At 41.3% G+C, this 17,911-nt stretch overlaps 1 protein-coding gene across 2 annotated transcripts in view; it reads left to right on the forward strand.

The window, feature by feature from the left end:
• The first annotated feature begins 917 nt into the window (after window positions 1-917).
• Window positions 918-17,911, forward strand: part of RET (ret proto-oncogene) — an 89,465-nt gene continuing 72,471 nt past the window's right edge. Inside the window, exons 1-2 of one of the 2 annotated variants that reach the window (XM_063338824.1) lie at window positions 918-935; window positions 2,019-2,367. In XM_063338824.1, coding sequence (XP_063194894.1) covers window positions 2,322-2,367 — 46 coding nt within the window. In that variant the 5' untranslated portion in view covers window positions 918-935; window positions 2,019-2,321. Of the gene's footprint in view, window positions 936-1,401; window positions 1,419-2,018; window positions 2,368-17,911 lie in introns of those variants that run through there. The other variant, XM_063338823.1, reaches the window with a different exon arrangement.

The raw sequence follows: 17,911 nt of genomic DNA on the forward strand, positions 1-17,911 counted from the left end.
GAACACGATGGCATCTAAAACCAGTTTTAATGCGCTGGAGCAGAGCCTGAAGTTGGCAGAAGAGTATAGCTTTGGCTTCGGTTGCTGAGATGCCAGAAGAGATTGGAAGTCCTTGAAATTATTCCAAGAAGTCACTTTGTCCTGGATGGAAACTGGCATTTATCAGTGCAGATGATAGTGGTGTATTTTAGATGGCATCAATATTGATTTGTATACTGTGCGAGCTTTTAAATATGATTTAAGGTAAAGCTCAGCTTAACGTAAGACATTTCTCCACAAAGCATTGATTTAATGTTAACGTTTTACATGTTCCTTTCTTTGCTATAGCCTTTCCCTTGGTTTATGAAGACATCCCAAATATGCTTCTCAGTTCCCTCTATTATCAGGGACCTGTGAAAGCCCCACAAACACTTGTGTACGTGAGTAAATATTCTAAAGTTTGATCTACACTGTCAGGCAGCTTCGAATGTGATTGATTTATGGTGGTCGCTAGTGTTCACCTCAAATTCATCATTACCCCTTCAGATTCTTGCACTTGGCTTATTGTTTTCCCAAGCCTGATGAAGAACATGGGAATGTTTGATGGAGATCTAACAGAAAAGTTAAAATAGGTTAGTTCTTTTATCAGTTCCACTGGGTAATTCCTTTTATTTTGCTTCTTACAGTGTTATATTCTAAGCAGAGTCCTTCTAAGACTAGAGAGAATTTCCGATTTGATTTGTATTTAAGTAATCTATAGCAGTTCTTGCTAGGTGAGATCGTACTGGGTATCATCCCACCGTGTCTCCCTGATCTCGCTTGGGCGTTCCGAAGTGCGAAGGCTGGCAAAGATGAGAGCTGTAGCTGCTGAGCTGCGTCTGAATCCTGGCTCCCAGACCTCTGCTGTGTCGGGGCAACATCAGCTGTGGGGAAGGGGGACAATATGTCCCCAGCAGGTTGAAGTGCCCTGGGGGGAGAGGTGACGGGAAGGGGGCAGGCTTTTCCTTCAAGCCGAGGGGCCGGTGCAGGCTCTCCGGGCGGGCGGGGGCTGCTGCCTGGCGCAGGGGAGCGCGGAGCTTGCGCGGGCGCGGTGGCGGCGGGTGTTGCGGGGCTGCGCTCGCCCCGTCCCGGGGCTGCCGTGGGGACCGGAGTGGCTGCCGGGGCCGGGGGAAGGCGAGGGGCGAGCGGCGGCGGGGGCAGGTCCGGCAGCGGCGCACCAAATGCTCTGGGCGCTGTTTCTTAGCGGCCGCTTTTTCGGACCGCTTTTCTTAGCGAGCCCGACCTAATGTTAAAGTGTATTTTTGGTTTGGCTTGCTTAGATTCATTTCTACCTTCCCTCCCCGCCCCCCCCCCCCCCCCCTTCCCGCTTGCGGTTTAAAAGTGGCGTTTGGCCGCTGAGCGGGATGCTTGCGTTCCGGCTTACTTTGGTTGTCTGCCAGGTAGCGCTCATCTCTTACAGCATCCTCCTACCATCAAGCAAAAATTGTCTCCTCTCCCAAGGATTAATTATTCAACACGTTTAATGTGTTTGGGGCGGGGGGTGGAGGCGGCCACTTGGATACATCCTGGTGCCGCAGCGCCTGTCCCTGCTTTGTCTCGCACCTGGTGTGTCTCCGCGGCTCGCGTATCTTCCTCCCCCCCCAGCTTCCTCCTCCTCCCGCCCGCACCCCGCTGCCACCCTGCGGGGTCGGGGGGAGGCGGGCCGCTGTCCCGGGACCCCCCGGGGGGCGGCCCTGGGCTGCCGCTGCCAGCCGCCCCGGCCCCCCGCACCTTGCCGGCGGGGGATGCTCGGGGCGGAGCTGCCTCCGCGCCCCCTCCGCGGGCGGGGCGGGGCGGGGGCTGCCCGCCGGGCGGGGCGGCAAGTGCGGGGCGGCCGGGGGCGGCCCCGGGTATCGCGGACCGGCGGCCTCGTCCGGGCGCGGAGGAGGGGCCGGGGGCTGGCCGGAGCCGGGCGGTGCCGCCGCCCGGGCAGCGCGGGGGACTCGGCGGCAGGCGAGGCGCGGCTTCGCCCGTGACTTCGGCTTCGCTTCTCCCCGCAGAACCCGAGGAGGCGCTGGCACCGCTGAGGGGACGAGGGCGCTTTTTCCCGGCCGGTGGCGGCGGGGCGGGACCCGGGAGGACGGAGGGAAGGAGCCGGCAGAGGGGCATCCCGAGGAGGCATCCCGGCGCGGTCCATCCCGTCCCTGTCCAGTTTGCTGCCTCCCATCGCGGCCCGCTGCCGCCGCCGCGGGCCATGGGCCGGCCCGACTGAGAGCCCGCGGGGACCGGCCCGCAGCCCGCCCGGTGCTGCCCGGAGCGCCGGCGGCCGAGGCGGGGCCGCAGCGGCCCTGGCGCGGGGGAAGATGCCCTCCGCGGGGCGGACGGCGGGCGTTCTCCTTCTCTGCGGGGGTAAGTACCGCCAAGCCCGGCCCCGCGGGAAGTTTCTGGTGCTTAGGTGATGGATGCCACCGGCGGCTGGGTCCGGCGCCGAAAACCTCTCCCAAAATGCAAACAAGATATAAATAACCCTAATACATTTTTTTTTTTTTGCTTTTTAAGCTCTTAGGCTAAGTTAGAACAGATGTGAGTTTCCTTGTTCTTTAAATTTATGATGTGAAAGGGAAGAATATTCAAGTGTATTCCTATTTTAAGTTTATAAAACGTTGTGCCTTCTCTGTTGTCCCCCTCGCAGAGCTTTTTGCATCATCAAATTAAAACAGGTTTGGATTGATAAATGAAAATGACCAAAATACGAAAAGTTACTGCATCACAACTTAGATGATGCTATCCATAGATGTCAAGTTTCTAAAGCAAACAGAAAATCCATTATATCTCTCTTTCTTCCATATGGCTTTGTTTGCCAATGCATTTCTGATGTTTACGTGAAGAAATCAAAGTTGTTTGCCTGAGAATGCAGTACCACCTTGCACACCAAAAACGCATTTATGAAAAAAAAGCAAACCCCAAACCAGCCTAGTAATTCACTAGTTGGTATAACAGAGAGTGAAGTACAATATTAATTCTGTACTTGTGATTCTCTGTAAAATGTGCAACTTTTTCTTTCTCGTTTCAAATTAATTGTATTAGTTCAGACCATCTTAAACTACTCTCTTTAACTTGCAGAGATTATAAAGCCGCTTTTATTTCTTTTTTTTTTTTTAGTATGCTAAAATACTTCAATTTGCCCTTATTCTTTCTCTTCCTAGTACGTTATTGTTAAGGCCTGATGTTCATACAAACTCGCTGGTACTCAAACCTAGGATGTTTGGGAATAAAATACGTGGAGTATGCTCCGTCTAAACACTTACTTAAAAAAATAGAATGTGTTGGATCCTAAGTCATTTCACTGTCAGGAAGAATTAGCCATACTTGTATTGCTAATGGATGATCTATCACGCTTACTTTGCTTTTATCTTTGGCAAATCCATTTTCGTTAATGTTTTTGGCACAATTAGGAGAAATGTAATTTACCGAAATTCTTCAGTTTGAGGGGTATGTTTTCATTAGCCAAAATGAGTCACATGCATTTGCTCAAAAAAAGATTTTCAGTGATTTCAGTTTAAGCTGGACAGATGAACTTACTCCTGTTCATGCTGTGATGCCCCAGAATATTGCGCTATTGCACGCGCTGAACTAACTGGTGCCGGGAACTTCTGAGCTGCTTTCTTGTAGGGGATTACTTGTTTTTCTTTATTGTCCCCCTTTCAGTTGGACCATTGCTTGATTTTTACTTCTAGTTGTATAATTTCATATGAATGTCAGTCTGAAAGTCACGGGTGGGAAAGGGAGTTGTCTCTGTGTGTTCTTCCCACTCGCAGATTATCTAAACCCTACTTTAAGCGTCAGACCTAAGCAGCTGGAAATCAGTTTGAAAGACTTTTTATTATTAAATATGATCATAAATTGTTAACTCTTGGATCTGTCCGTAGCTTGGAGGAATATTATAGGAGTTAATTTATTTGAGTAGGATAGACTGCCAAGTAGACTTTTTTTTTTTATACCACTTGCTTATACTTATAATTGCAAATATTAATTTTGTTTATGCTCTCAGCTTTCACTGGTGAGGCAGAGTACTTGATTCCTCTTCATTTTTATTAAAACTGTGGGGAAGAAAAGTTGTATGCATTTAGGATCACACTTTAGGGTAATTGTATTCATAGTTATTTCAAGAAGTCTAGCATATTAGCACTGTTGTATGGGTGTCTGTTGCTGGAGGACCACTGTTTCACGTTGTTTAGATGTGTGATGCTAATTCCTATTTATGTAATAAAGGCTGAGTTGACAACAGGGGTAAAGATGAGTTGTTATGTCTTGGAGGTATTAGCAAAATCCTTGTGTGCGTGTAGTTCCAGTTCAGAAACAGGATGTTTGTCTTCTGTGTGATGCTGCGGTCCCCGCAGGGGGAGGAATGCAGTGAAACATCAGTGGGCTCCATCCTGCGGGAAAGCCAGAGGCTCTTCAGTGGCAACCACGTTTTGCTCTCGCTGGGTGTTGTGAAGGAATGTCTCTCACCTGCGCAAGGCCTCACTGCAGAGGATTCCCACCCAGTGATACCCGTGCATTCGCCTCCTGTTGGTGCATCCTTGGTTTATCTAACTCTGTGGGGTTTTGGAAAGCTTTAAACTGCACTAGTTCTTAAAACGTGCTCACAACCAACCCAAAGGTTTTCTCTAACTTGGAATAAGACTGCTTTTTACCAAGTGAGCCGCATTAATCAATCTGATGAGCGTGCTGTTAGTTGAAAGGATTAGATCTGGTTCTTTTGTATTGTTGGGCTTTGAAAAGCACACTGGACCGTTTGTTGTGAAGCAGAAAGGCTGCAGCCTTGCTGCTTTTGCACCATAAGCACTGTGCGAGTCTCCTGCAGGCACCGGTATTAACACACGGCAGCCTAGAAACAGAGAAAATAAAAGGAATGTTTCTTTTCAAATTAAGACTTCTGTCTCTTTTATCAATATCAATTAAAAGAAATGCAGATTTTTATTATGGAGCGTGCACACACATTTTTCAGAAGTTTTACATCTTATTAATTGTAGGGCTTCAGGGTGTTTACCTGTACGCTGCATGGCTGTTTGGCACTGGAGTTTTGATTTGTTTCTGACAGCTCATTGATAGAAGAGAGGGACCTTGTTCAGTTAAGCGTAGAAAAGAGTGCCTGTGGGAAAGGCTTGGTGTGGGGTTGTCTTCTCTGGAAAGTAATTTTTGTTATTAAAGGGAATACTTTCGAAGAGGTAATCTACTTTCAGTGAATAAAATAAAGTTTTGTAAGCAATACACTATGCGTATTTTGTAAAATCGGAAGGGAAACATGCGACTTTAACAAATGAGCTCTTGAATACAGGCTGTTTAAACTTTTTTCTATTTTATTGACTGTGATGTGAAACTACTGATGAATGTATTAGTTCTGATATTCATTTAAGTGCTGTGTGGGATCGAGTCTTATAGTGTATTTTCATGCTGCTAGGGGTACTGTTAATGTTTTATTTTGCCTGGTTACAATTTACAAGGACTCCTGGCTCAACTCATGCCTTCAGATCAAGGACAGTCTTTAGAAACCAACTGTGCCAATATTGACATTCTTCTCCCCAAAGTTTAGATTTTTGCGTAATATTTGTATTTCGTCGTAGAAAATGGATGTTTTCCCTAGGAAAAGAATACCTATGTGATTCTTCTAAAACAAGATCACCCGTACACTAACATCTTTAGATCAAAACAGTGCTGATCACATCAAATGGTGGAGCACGGACCATTGACTTGAGTCAGGGACCAGGCCTAAAGAAAGACATAAGTTTGTTTGTGTGCCTGTCATTTTGGCAGTGATCTGGTCAGACAATACGGGATTTTCATTTTACTTTGTTTAGATTATAACTGACTAGAGAGCAAAGGTAAAGGGAATCTGTGGAGAAAAGTGAGAGGCCCTTCCTTAGATCTTATGTGTCTTATTTGGAGAGGGTCTAAAAGTTATAAGGAAATTTCAAACCTCGCTGCTCTTTTTGGTGGGAAAAAGACTATTAATTATGACACTTTGGTTCTTTCCTACTTTGTTATTTTCCTCTGCTCAGAGATTCAGTACCTTACATGCTGGCGGTTCCCCAGGCCGCGCTCCCCCTCCTCCGCTCCCCTGCTCCCGCAGTGAAGCTGCTGCTTCCCTTGCGCAGGATGGACTACGGGGCTCTGCCCAGCACTCCTGCTGAGTTCCAGGGAAGGTGCCTGGGCACCCTGCGGCCCTCCAGGCTTAATGTCTCTCCTCACTTTATTCCTATACCGAGGTCCTCTATCTTCTGGTTCCTCCACGAACAAGCTTTTGTGCTGAAGTTCATAACCTACAGCATTTTCTGTTTCACAAAAAGTAATGTACTGTGTTGGGGTTTTTTAACTCATGCTAATGGGATCCGTATTTGTGTCATATTTAATTCCCTCTACTTCCCATTGCTATTTTTGCTCTACCTTCTGTTCTTCGGATGCCTGTATTTGCCTATCTGCCTTTCCTCTCAGGGTGTGCGTTGGGGCAATATGCAGTACTGGCTTGATTAATTCCGTCAGTCAGTTTGTTGGAGTCTTGGTCTTTGGCTTCATTCGTGGCTTCTGTTACTATCATAAAGACCGTATGAAGGAAATTAATATGAAGATTACAAAAAGCCAGCATTTTAATGCGAAGAAACTCATTCATTAGGCTTTGATTAACAGACAAGATTTCTTGTAGTATTAACGTAAGCAGTCAGTTTGTATGACTGTTGGTTCAGCACCTGAATACAAGATGCGCATGCAGTAGTAGCATGCCCACATTGTTTTTCATCTGTATGTCACATTATAGTATTTAATTTTTTTCCTTTTTTTTTTTTTTTAATTGAAACAACAGACACAACTGGTGAGAAATCATGTATTTTGTTAATCTCTGTTTCTTCCCCTCTCCCCGACTTTGGCCCCTGGCAGGAGGGAAAGGATTTGTTTGCTTGTTGCTGTACTTGCATTCTTGGCACCGCTGCTGAGGCTGGTAACGAGGAGAGTGCTAATTCTAGTCTTTTTAGGATTTGAACTGAGGTAACTGGTTTGAGGGAAACCAAATAGCAGCTCTCTCCTCAGTACCTCATTTGGCAACTGGACTGTTTTATGCATACTAAGGAGATAAACTAACAGTAAACAGGAATTCATAGTTCCACTCCTTCTGGGCTGCTCTCTCCCCCATGATAGTTTGCAAGTTTGCAAACTAGCAAACACAAATATGCTATGGGTTGGAAAAAATCCATACAATAGGAGCTCGGTGTTTTCTAGAGAGTATTTTTCTGTAAAGGTCACTCAAAGTCTGTCTGCGGTGAGGAGAGGGTTTGCTTTATTCCTATGTTGGCTTCCTTCAGCTCTCTGGCAGAACTGAGAGTGGTGCCAGCTGGTGGTTGACTGGAATTGTCTCTTGGTTTTGAAATGTGACAAACTGCCCGACACTGCTTCTTGGGTGCATGCATTTGTATTAGTAATGTTGCAAAACTTAACTTCAACACAGATGCCGATTCCTGCGTGACCAAGGTGCATGTTAGTAGTATGCTCTTTCAGGATTGAGGGACGTTCTTGGTGCAGAGTCTGCTCTTCGCTCTTACTTTCTACTTGTATTTGGTTTGGCAGAAGCAGAGCTTAAAAATTCACCAAATTATTCAAAAGAAACTTTGGAGTTGTTTATTCTCTAAATTACTATTTTTTAAAAAAATCTCTCGGTTACATTTTGGAAAGCAAACAATTGAAGCATTGCAAGGATAAATAAAGCAATTACTGTAGGAGAAGGATAGATTTGAGGTTTGCATATTAGTTTGGTTAGATCAGGAGTCAAGTTCAGTTAACAGCTGTGCTACAGATTTGTTCTTTGTCTCACACTGTCTTTTAGTTTTCTGTAAAATACCACCATCGATAACATTCTCCTTTGCACGTCATATGCATATGCCTTGTTGATTATATATCACAAAACCCCATCCCAGGGCATACTGGAGCTGCCACAGTGGGGAAAATACACTGGAAAACTTTACTGAATTTCTACAGTGATGATGTATCAAGAAAAACCAGCATCAGAGAAGCTGTAGGTAGCAGCTGTAGAATAAAATCTGTCCAGAGGCTTTATTTTTACAATGGGATCTTGTCCTTCATCAGTGAGATACGTTGACTACTTCCACAATGTTTTGGCAAAGTCATCATTAGCCTTTTGACAAGTTTCATGTAGATATGTTGCTAGCTAATAACATTATTAAGAAAGTTTTTGTTAATAAAATATTAAGTCAGCCGAGCTGTGAATAGCCAGATGGATTTTGCTCCTCTTGGAGCTCAGTTGTTTTTAAAACTACCACAAAGATACCTAGTGCCATCTTATTCTTCAGATGTTTTGTCTTTTTCCCCCCCCACATAAGGGGAACAGAAAACTGTTTTCTTAAAGATTGCTTCATAAAAATATCTGAATAATTTCAGATTTCTGGATCTTGAAATGGAACCATAAACATACCAGGTGCATTTTTACCTAAAAGAGATGCTCTGTAAATCTGCTGAAATGATGATCAGCGCTTTAGAGCTTAAGGGAAAATTGCTGTGATTGCGGTCAAAAAAGAGAATTGGAAACTCTACTGGGATAAGAGTGACAAAAATGTTGACTGACTGAATTACTGTAGGAATTTGCCTAACTAAATCAGGTGATCGTAAAAAGAAAATGAGTATATTACTCCTAATGGTTGTCTAATGGTTTTTCAGTGTATGCATTTAGAAAACTAATTAAACATTATATTTAACTGACATAACAAAGTTGCTTGTGTTGCTGTAATGGATGTTTTTTATAGTGTCCATTATAGCTTTCTTCTAAGTGAGACAAATTTCACTCTCGGATAATAAAATTAAATCTAGGTTTTTCTTCTAATTCAGAGACACCAAGTCTTTTGATACAGATGATTCCATTATCTGTTCTTTTCACGTGAAAAATGGCAAAACTCATATTGACATCAGTATACCAGAATTTTACATATCTCTGAAGCCCCTTAAAGACTAGTTTTGCCACTGAATTGGAGCAGGATCCATTAGTCCTGTCAGTGCCATTCCAAAGCAGAGGCGAGACTTAAATCTCACAGTGGCTTAAAGACACAGAGAAGTTTCTCTGTTTTTTTGAAGAGTAGATGCATAAATGCAGGTAGTTCTTTTCCACACCTTTCTTACATCAAGAGCGGAGATTTTGAGATTGGTCAGAGCAGCTCCCTTTGGCTACCTTCAGAGGATACTTCTACACTGATTGGCTTCTGGAGTTTTTTGCCTTGGTTGGTAAGGTGGCCTTCCATGTCCTATTATCTAAAAGTAGACATTGAAAAGTATTTATTTGCAGAGAGAAATGAAGATGTAAGAAATATGAATGGTTTGCAAAATACTGGTGAGAATGGATTTGATTCTCTCTTGGTTATGGTCACCACACCCTGCCACTATGTGCCTCAGAAATTACCCATCACGTGGAAAGTGGCTCTTTGTCTTGCTGCTGCGTGTTTGGGAGGAAGATACTGACCACCAGTGTTGCTGCTGTTTTGCACAGAACAGGGCGGGAGGGGAGGAAGAATTTGGATTAATACAAATAAAATGGAGCATAAGGTCAAAGAAAAGCTATGGATTACTGAAATTTAGCCCATGGCTTTAAACAGCTGATTTAATTTTTTTTTTATTATTAAATGAATGATGTCTATTTGGATGTGAATGCCCAGTTTAGAATGATTAATACATACATTTATGACAGTCATCTTAAAGTAGGAGAAGGTTTGAAATGTGCATGTATTCTAGGGCTGCAATCAGGCTTTCTTTTACAAAGAATAAAAACAGCCATTGGCATATTATATGAAAATATTTCTGAATTACATTGCCATTGCTTTGTGGTCTGCAGACTGTAAGACAAAAGGGTGCTGTTCATGAAATCTAAATAACAGGGAGGGGAATGGAGAGGATTCAAAAACTCTCATCAGGAAAAGGCTTAAAGTTTTGATTTTACTAGGAAACGGAGGAGAAGTTTATTTTCCAGGGAATAAAAAAATAATTAAAAATTCAAATTGTAAGTAGGGGAATGAGAGTGGATTTTGGTAGAGGCATTGGCTGTTCTGATACTGTCATGTGAAATTGCGCTGTGATAACTGGGAAGTTCTGACAGGACCTTTGGAGAAAGTGTCCAATGCTCATTATTAACAACAGCGAAGTGCTGCTTTGGCACCTCCAGTATTAAGAACATGAGTTCGTAAAGCACTTTAACAGAGCCTTCTCACAGCTGTGAACTACTTGGGTATTTAGGCACATGCTTAGGTTTATCCCCTATCAGCAAAGCATTTTAGAGTGGGACTGCTGAATCCAAGCCCTGTAAAGAGTCACGTAGAATTTCCCAAAGTTAAAACTGTGTCAGTACATTCGGCTGCCAGATTTCTCTTTGCTACCCTTTGCTGTAAAGTTCCCCTTTCCTTGCATGTACCTAGGCTAACAACTGCCACGTCTCTGAAATGCAGGTTTTCCTGTTGTGAGAGTAACGCGTGACAAGTAAGTGTAACATCTCAAACTTCTGCTGCTGCCTGCAGAATACAAAGATCGGGCTAGTTTGGAAGCAGCTCATTTCATTACTCGGGAGCGTAGGTGAGGTTGGCTTGTGCTGAGCTCCATGTTGCGTTAGTTTACAGTATCTAGGCTAGCGGTTTAGAGCTAATTGGGATATCTTTGTCCGACTTTGTCATCTGAGGATTACATACAGTGCTCCTGACCACTTTCTCAATGTGATTAAGATACATATTTGAGATACTTTTCACTGACCAGCATGAACAGAGTTCTCTGTGCGTTATGTGTATACGTAAATTTATTTAACTGGATAGTTTTACTGAGTAGCCTTCATAGTCTAACTGAGTTAGCCCAGGTGAGATCTGCCCTTAAACCTTTCTATAGGCTTGGTGCTTCCTTGAAGTGTAGGTGTTTGGCAACGATTTCTGGTGCTCTGGTACTTTGGATCACTTGTGCTGCTTTTGAACTGTGAGTTATGTACTGGGTAGCCCATTTGGGTTTTGATAGTTACAGTGTCTTTGGAAAAAAGTACAGAAACAAATATAAAGAAATTATGATTGCCTGTTACTGCTTTCTGAGCAATTCAAGGTAGAGGTTTCTCTAGTTGAACCTGTGGATGTCATTGAAATAAAAAGGACTGAGGAAGATGCTTTCTGTGCAATGACTCATCCCAATCCCTATTATGAAAAAAAAAAAAAAAAGAAGCAATGTGAGTGTTTAAATTTTGGATTTGAACATACAAGTTTTAAAGTAATGAGGGGGGAACAATATGGCTGTAATAAATTTTATTGCACATTTCAATTCAGCATTGTCGACATCCTCTGAATGAGAAAGCATTATAAACAGTTTTATTGCTTTGATAAACTTTTTTATTTATAAACTTTTTTTATTGCTTTTGATAAACTTTTGCCTCTGTGAAGATTGGAAGAGTTTTCCTAAATTGCTTTGCTAAGGGCTTTTGGAGAGAGAGAGATAATAACATACATTTTCCAGATTCTTTTGGATTTAAAAAAAAAAAGAGAGAGAAAGAGAGAAACTAACCCAAATATTTAAAACTTAGTTTCTGTAAATTCAACAACAAGCAGGATCATCATAAGAGATTGTGATAGATCACCCATAAAACTTCTGTAAAAAAGGAAAATTACTTGGTTTATATCATATCGAGGCATTTAAGCGAGCCTGTTATTTTGGGAGAAAGGATCTTCATTTAACTCTCTGTCGTCTTAGTTTTTAGTCTAATGAAAACTAGACCAAAAGTTTCAGGGCAGTAAATGCCTAAAGAAAATAAGTAAGAATAGAAAGCTCAAGGTTTTACTTCTTGCCTTTTTTTGCTCCCCACACCTCCTTTTTCTTTTTTAAATCTGGCTGCCGCAGACTCTATTTTTGTTTGTATTTTTCTAATTTTTACAATAATTTATTAAAGTTTTGTCTCCTGGCATCATGCAGTTAGGTGAGTATTTTTCACTTTATCAAAAAATTCTGTTCTTTGTCTCTGCATGGGAAATCTTGGCATCATGGCATAGACATCCTAAGTACCTGACATTTAGAAAGTAAATTAGAAGAAACTATACAACTCTTTACTGTAGCCTTTCAGAATTTGTCTGTCGACAGCACAAATTCTAGGAGACAATAAGGGAAAAGCACATTATTTAAGTCTTTAGGTTGGTAATCTCAAACTCAGTTTATCTTGAATATAGTATTACATGTGTCAGAGTAATAAGGAGACTGGTAACAAGGACTTGTATTTTATAAAATGTTCTGTTGCTAAAAAATCCCTCTGACAAAAGTGGGGTTTTTATGTTTGATATTTTTTTTCTTCCTCTGTTAATCCTTGGTAGTGGTGATAATGTAAGAATTACCACATGGAGTCACAGCAAAAGTCCATCTGTCCCAGTGGCCTATTTTCTGATGATGCCTGGCAGTATCCAGTTTTGACCTTGATACTTCTTGGAATGCAAAGGATAATAACAAGAAGTTTAGGAAATGCTGGTTTTGAAGAAAAATAGAAATGATTGGCAATATTTATTTGCAAAGACAAGACAACTGAGAAAGCAGAGAGCAGAGACTTCAAAATTTTCAGTTTATGAAGAAGTATTATAAAGATGGATGTAATGGTGACAGTGGAGTAATGATGGAAACAAGACACATGGGGCTTATGTTATAGCCAGTAAGATTCAGGAAGCATTTTGGTAGCAGGGAGCTACAGGAATCAGTTGTCTGCAGTCACCATGGGATTTCTGTCACTGGGGATATCTTAAGAACAGATGGGACAGTGATGTATTGATGTTGCTTATGTATAATCGGTCTTACCTTGGGTCAGTTAGATGAGCTCTGTTGGAAACTTTTGACTTCATCTTATGGTTTTGTGCTTAGGGTGTAAGAAATAGGACAAATGCAACCTTTGTACGTCTGGTGAAGTTAATGCCTGGTGTTTGATCAATCAGGGCTCTTTAAGAGATCATGATAACTTCAGTCTGTGGTCAACGCAATTTGAGAGTTGATATCAACATACTTATATTGTTAATCATCAACAGCTGAATAGACAGGAGCTAGATGCCTTTGATGTCAAGATGAGCTTCTGGAGTTTCTGGTTTCCAGAATATCCCCAGGCATATATTTGATATGTGGTGGTCTTTGTCTTTTTAAAAATCAAGTTCTAATGCTATGCTTAGCGTTCTCAAATCCCAGGCAATGAGTTGGGGACTTCATGCTGGCACTGAGCATTTCCAATTAGGGCCTTGAGAAAGTCTATATATGTATGGCCTAACCTTGTCACCCAGAAGAATAGAGGGAGTGCTGTTTTCTCCAGACAGAGAAGTAAATGCATGGGAGTGACAATGTTTGTCGAAGCAGACACAGGATTTGAGGATCCATTTTCTTAAGAGTTAAACTGGATTTATGGCTTGGTAGGAAGTTCTTATTAAATGAGAATTTAATGATAGCAGAAAGACCATGGAAAAAAATCAGTGCTGGGATTATAACTCTTCTGTCAATATTTTCCACCCTGAATCTTAAATTGCAATTGCCAGGACCATTTATCTGTCTTTGACTTCTGCTGCTGACAATTCTTCTCTAGTTTCCCTTTTATCAATGCAGTACATTGCTAGATTTTAATCTTTGAAGACCTGCAGCTTGTATTTTTTCACTGTTGGTTCTGTTTAGCAGTTAGTACCTTTCACTGCAATAATGCATTCATTGTAATTCTGCATAATTTTAAAATTAAGTGTTTACGTTTAAATGTGTCTAATTTAAAATGGGGTTTGGGGCATGAGCTATTTAACTGCTGTTGGTTGGCAGTACTGGTCTCATGGAAGGAACTGATAAGGTGTTTTACAAAATAAAACTAAGGGGGAATATGGTGCAATCCTATAATGTTATCCTATTTCCCCTTCTGAGAAGATTTTCATTTACTCTGTATGTGCCAGCATGGCATAACAATAGGTTGTGTGCCATTCTGAATGCAAGATAGAGGCAGGAAATCACTATGAAGAAGAAAGAGACTATTATTCCTCCTTTCCAAGGACTGAATTCAATCCTAGTTAGTCTTGATTTAAAGCAGAATCATTACCCTGTCACCTTTTCTGGCATTTGGACAGAAACTTACAAATGTGTGAGACTGCTGTTGAAAATGAAATTGCACTGGGCTTCGTGATTACCTTTCCAAACATCCTGATAAAGACTGCAGACACTGTCACAGCATCGTGATTTTTTTTTTTTTTTTTTTTTTTAGACGTGTGATTTTTGTCTGTGAGGAAGGTTTTGTTGGGATATTTATTTTTTTTCACATCTAGCTTTTGAATAGCTTCTGAATACCACCAGTCTGGCAACAGAATGAAAACCTTGAGCCTTAACTATTTTTTCATTAATTAAAAAGATAGCAAGGAGCATTATTGTTACAGAGTTGACTTGAAGAAACTGCAGAACACGTCATCTTTCCCTTCTCACAGCAAATACTTCCTTTTAGCAACTTTATTATGACCACTAGATAGTAAATGCAGATACACCCGTGTATCACGGAGTATATTGCGTAAACTGTTAAAAACACTGAAGTTTTTTGTGCCAAGACTTGCCTGTACCTTTTTTTTGTTAAAAGCCCATATGTAGCTAGGGTTGACCCAAGCCCCCAAATGTACCTCTGCTTAGAAAGAACGAGCTTAAAAAAAAGTTGTTGATGAGAGAAGATACTAAAAATACGTAATGAATTAATTCAGGTACTAGACTCTGGCTTCTGTGCCTATCTTACTTGCTTAGGGAAATTCCAGCAAAGTTGGTGTAAAAATGCGTGTTTATTTTCTGTTGCTAATGTCAGGTCTACTTAAGGAGGGAAAACAAATTAAAGTGCAGGGGAAATCAGGAAACTGTCAATGCAGAAAGTACTGTCAAAAGCAGAATGAGCAAGATTTTCATGTAATGGTTCACCAGTGCATTTAATGGGGTCATAGTCTTTTCTAGCATCACTTAGTGAAGATTGGTTTTTCCTTTAGATTTCGGGTAACCTGTAGACTGTAAAATAATTAAGACAGGAATGAAATTGCCACTATTATTAATAACGGTGTTTTTTCTTTTTAAGATGTTATACTTGCTTCTGGAGAGCACATTGAGACTGGTTTCCATTCCTTCTGCCACTGTAACTTTTCCCAACATCAAGTAACAAAAGCCAAATTTGGTGACAACTTCCAGACTTTGCAAATTATTTTGGAATAAAAGCTGTAAAAAGGAGGGATTGCTCCAGTTATCTCAACGAAGCATTAGGACTGAAGTCTTCAAAAGTAATTTAAATGTGGTCATTGGCAATGCTCTCATGATGATCGTTTTAGTAGAGCTGTCTGGATAAACAAGTTACCCATTTGGATTGTTGTGGGAAACAAATGGCCGGTGATGGGCATCGTGATCACTGCCAGAGTTAGGTGACTATTTAACAGGGTCTTCAAGCCCTTGGCAAAGACCATCTAGCGGTCCTGCCAACGGAGTAAGACACAGAAATTTTGCAGTGACTCTTCTATTTTAAATATTTATGGTTGTTTTTCAATAACAAGGTGTGGTATGGTAATAAATGAAGTGGGAGGTTGCAGACTGACATTAAATGAGTATACTGGAAATTAAATACGCCACATGGACTGTTTTGCTGATTTTTATCTTACTAAATAATGTTACTGTCATTTTGTAAGTGCTGGAGGAGAATTGGGTGCATATGAGGTTCTTTGCATTTGCAGGAGTCTGTATTTCTCATTATAAAATTAAGAGTAAACTTGTCAAGTCCACACATAAATATGTGCAGTTTTATTTGGTTTTACTCTCTCTGTAGTGGTACTTCTTAAATTATGGTTGAGTTCAATACATGATCCAGAAATGGTGGTCTGTCTTTTGATGTCAGTGTTTCCGAATCGTGCCTGTGGCTGCTGAATATCCATGGGAAAAGGTGTTACATTTTGAACACTGGTTCTTGAATCAGTAGCTTTACGTGACTGATGACTTGTCAACCATAGTAAAGATCCGAGAAGCCATATTAAACAACTATTTCAGTAATGCTTGCAATTAAAACCTTGATTAAAAACATGCATATTGTCCTAAAAAAGAGGATGAGGGTTGAAGGACATAGAGAAATATAAAATTCTGGGAACCCCTATAGTAGGTGACAATATTTCATAACAAAGTTTTTGTTAAACAATTTTGAGCACACAGGTGCCCCTCCTCTTCTTTTTTTTTTTTTTTTTTTTTGGGGGGGGGCAGGGGGACTGGTTTTGTGTGGGAAAAAAACTTAAGTGTACATATTACATATTTATTGGTGTAAGAATAACAAGCCAATGGAATAAAAAAAAAAGTGAAAGCAAACAAAACCTTCTGACTCTTAACTGACTAGAGGGCATTTGTTTGCTGCTGTTCTTCGGGCACATAAAGAGGACTGTAAAGTAACTCTGAAACAATGGACATTTTCATTATAGGAAGCTTAAAAATATGCTTGAAAATAGATTTAGAATCAAGCTTTGTTCCAAATACTAAAGGTTTGTCTGGTCTGTGTGCAGCTGTCAGGTGACTTGATTTGTTTAAATAAGAAATCTGTAAGTAAGGATTAATCTGATTGATCTGTGTAAGGTGAGGATTTCCTCTTTGTACACTTAGGCCTGTCAGATCTGGGCCAGGACAGTTCTGGCACTGATGTCATACTTTATATATAATGTTTTAGCAATGGTTGATTCACACCTATTCCTGTCAGCAAAGCTGGATAGTAGACTGTTTGTCGAGTGAGAAGGTGGTGGGAAAAGAAACTACTGTTTCTCATCATACTGTCACATCTCCCCACAGTTGTGGTATGAAACCCTGCTTCCCTCGTGCTCGGTATGCAGGATGAGTGAGGCTGTTTTAGTATGACTTCTGTTTTTATAGTTAACTGAGGTTTGAAATTGTCTCCTAAATCATCCTTGCCAATAGCATTAACTACTCCTTTGCTGGTAGTCAGAGATTATTCTACAGTAAGTTAAAGGGTAACTCATCTTCTTTTGTGATGACAGGAAACATGGAGGGATGTAAAAGATAATGGCTAATTCAAAGCAGATCACTCCACTCGGCTTCTGGAAATCCATCAACTCCATTCAAACACAGATCTGAAATTTTGCGACAAACTTTGAAAGCTCTTTCCATTTCGCTGCTTCAGTAAATTGTTATCTGGGGGAGGATGATGCAGATGCCCTTGAATTATGATGCCTTTCATTACGAAGGGGCGAATTGCACATTAGCCTGGCATTCAGATGCCTGAAGGATTCAACCACTGTGCTTCTGCTGCTTCAGAAAAGGTAAAAGAGAGATGCAAAGTACATAAGTGATGTGGTATTAAAGAAAGGTCTTTATCCTTCCTTGTCCTTTTGCAGAAACAAACCCCAGAAAATGCATCATTTAAAAATGTACTCCTGTGGAGATGAGTCATCCCAGCTGTACGGCTGGGCCGGGTACTGAGGCGGCAGGGGCAGGTGGAGCAGTGGAACAGCAGGTGAATTGATCCTTGAGTAAACACCTGTGTTTGCTTTTTTTAAAATTTTCCCTTTACAGACAGCTGCAGCAAAGGAGCAAGAAAATCTAATGTAATAACAAGGCAGAGAAGGATATTTCAGAGAGGTAATATATTTAGAAACAAGCTGTATCTAGCTCTCTTCATGTGACAGTTCCATCCATACTTCCTTGTTCATCACCTGGGGTCGCTTCTGATGCACAAAAGCTAGTTGTTTTGTTTGACAGCCAGATTGTTGCTGTTGTCATTAGCTGCTTCAGAGAAATGATGTTGTTTACTGCGGCTGTGGGGGTGGGATCAAGAAAAGATTCCTGCTAGGTTAGGGCCCAGTCTAGACCAAAAGCATTACCCCTTGATTTACTGTATTCTTCTTGAACAAGATCTTGCAAGAGCTAGAGCATAGAGCACATGGAAGTT

Source organism: Chroicocephalus ridibundus, chromosome 6 (genome assembly GCF_963924245.1).
Source record: "Chroicocephalus ridibundus chromosome 6, bChrRid1.1, whole genome shotgun sequence".
NCBI classification, from domain to species: Eukaryota; Metazoa; Chordata; class Aves; order Charadriiformes; family Laridae; genus Chroicocephalus; species Chroicocephalus ridibundus.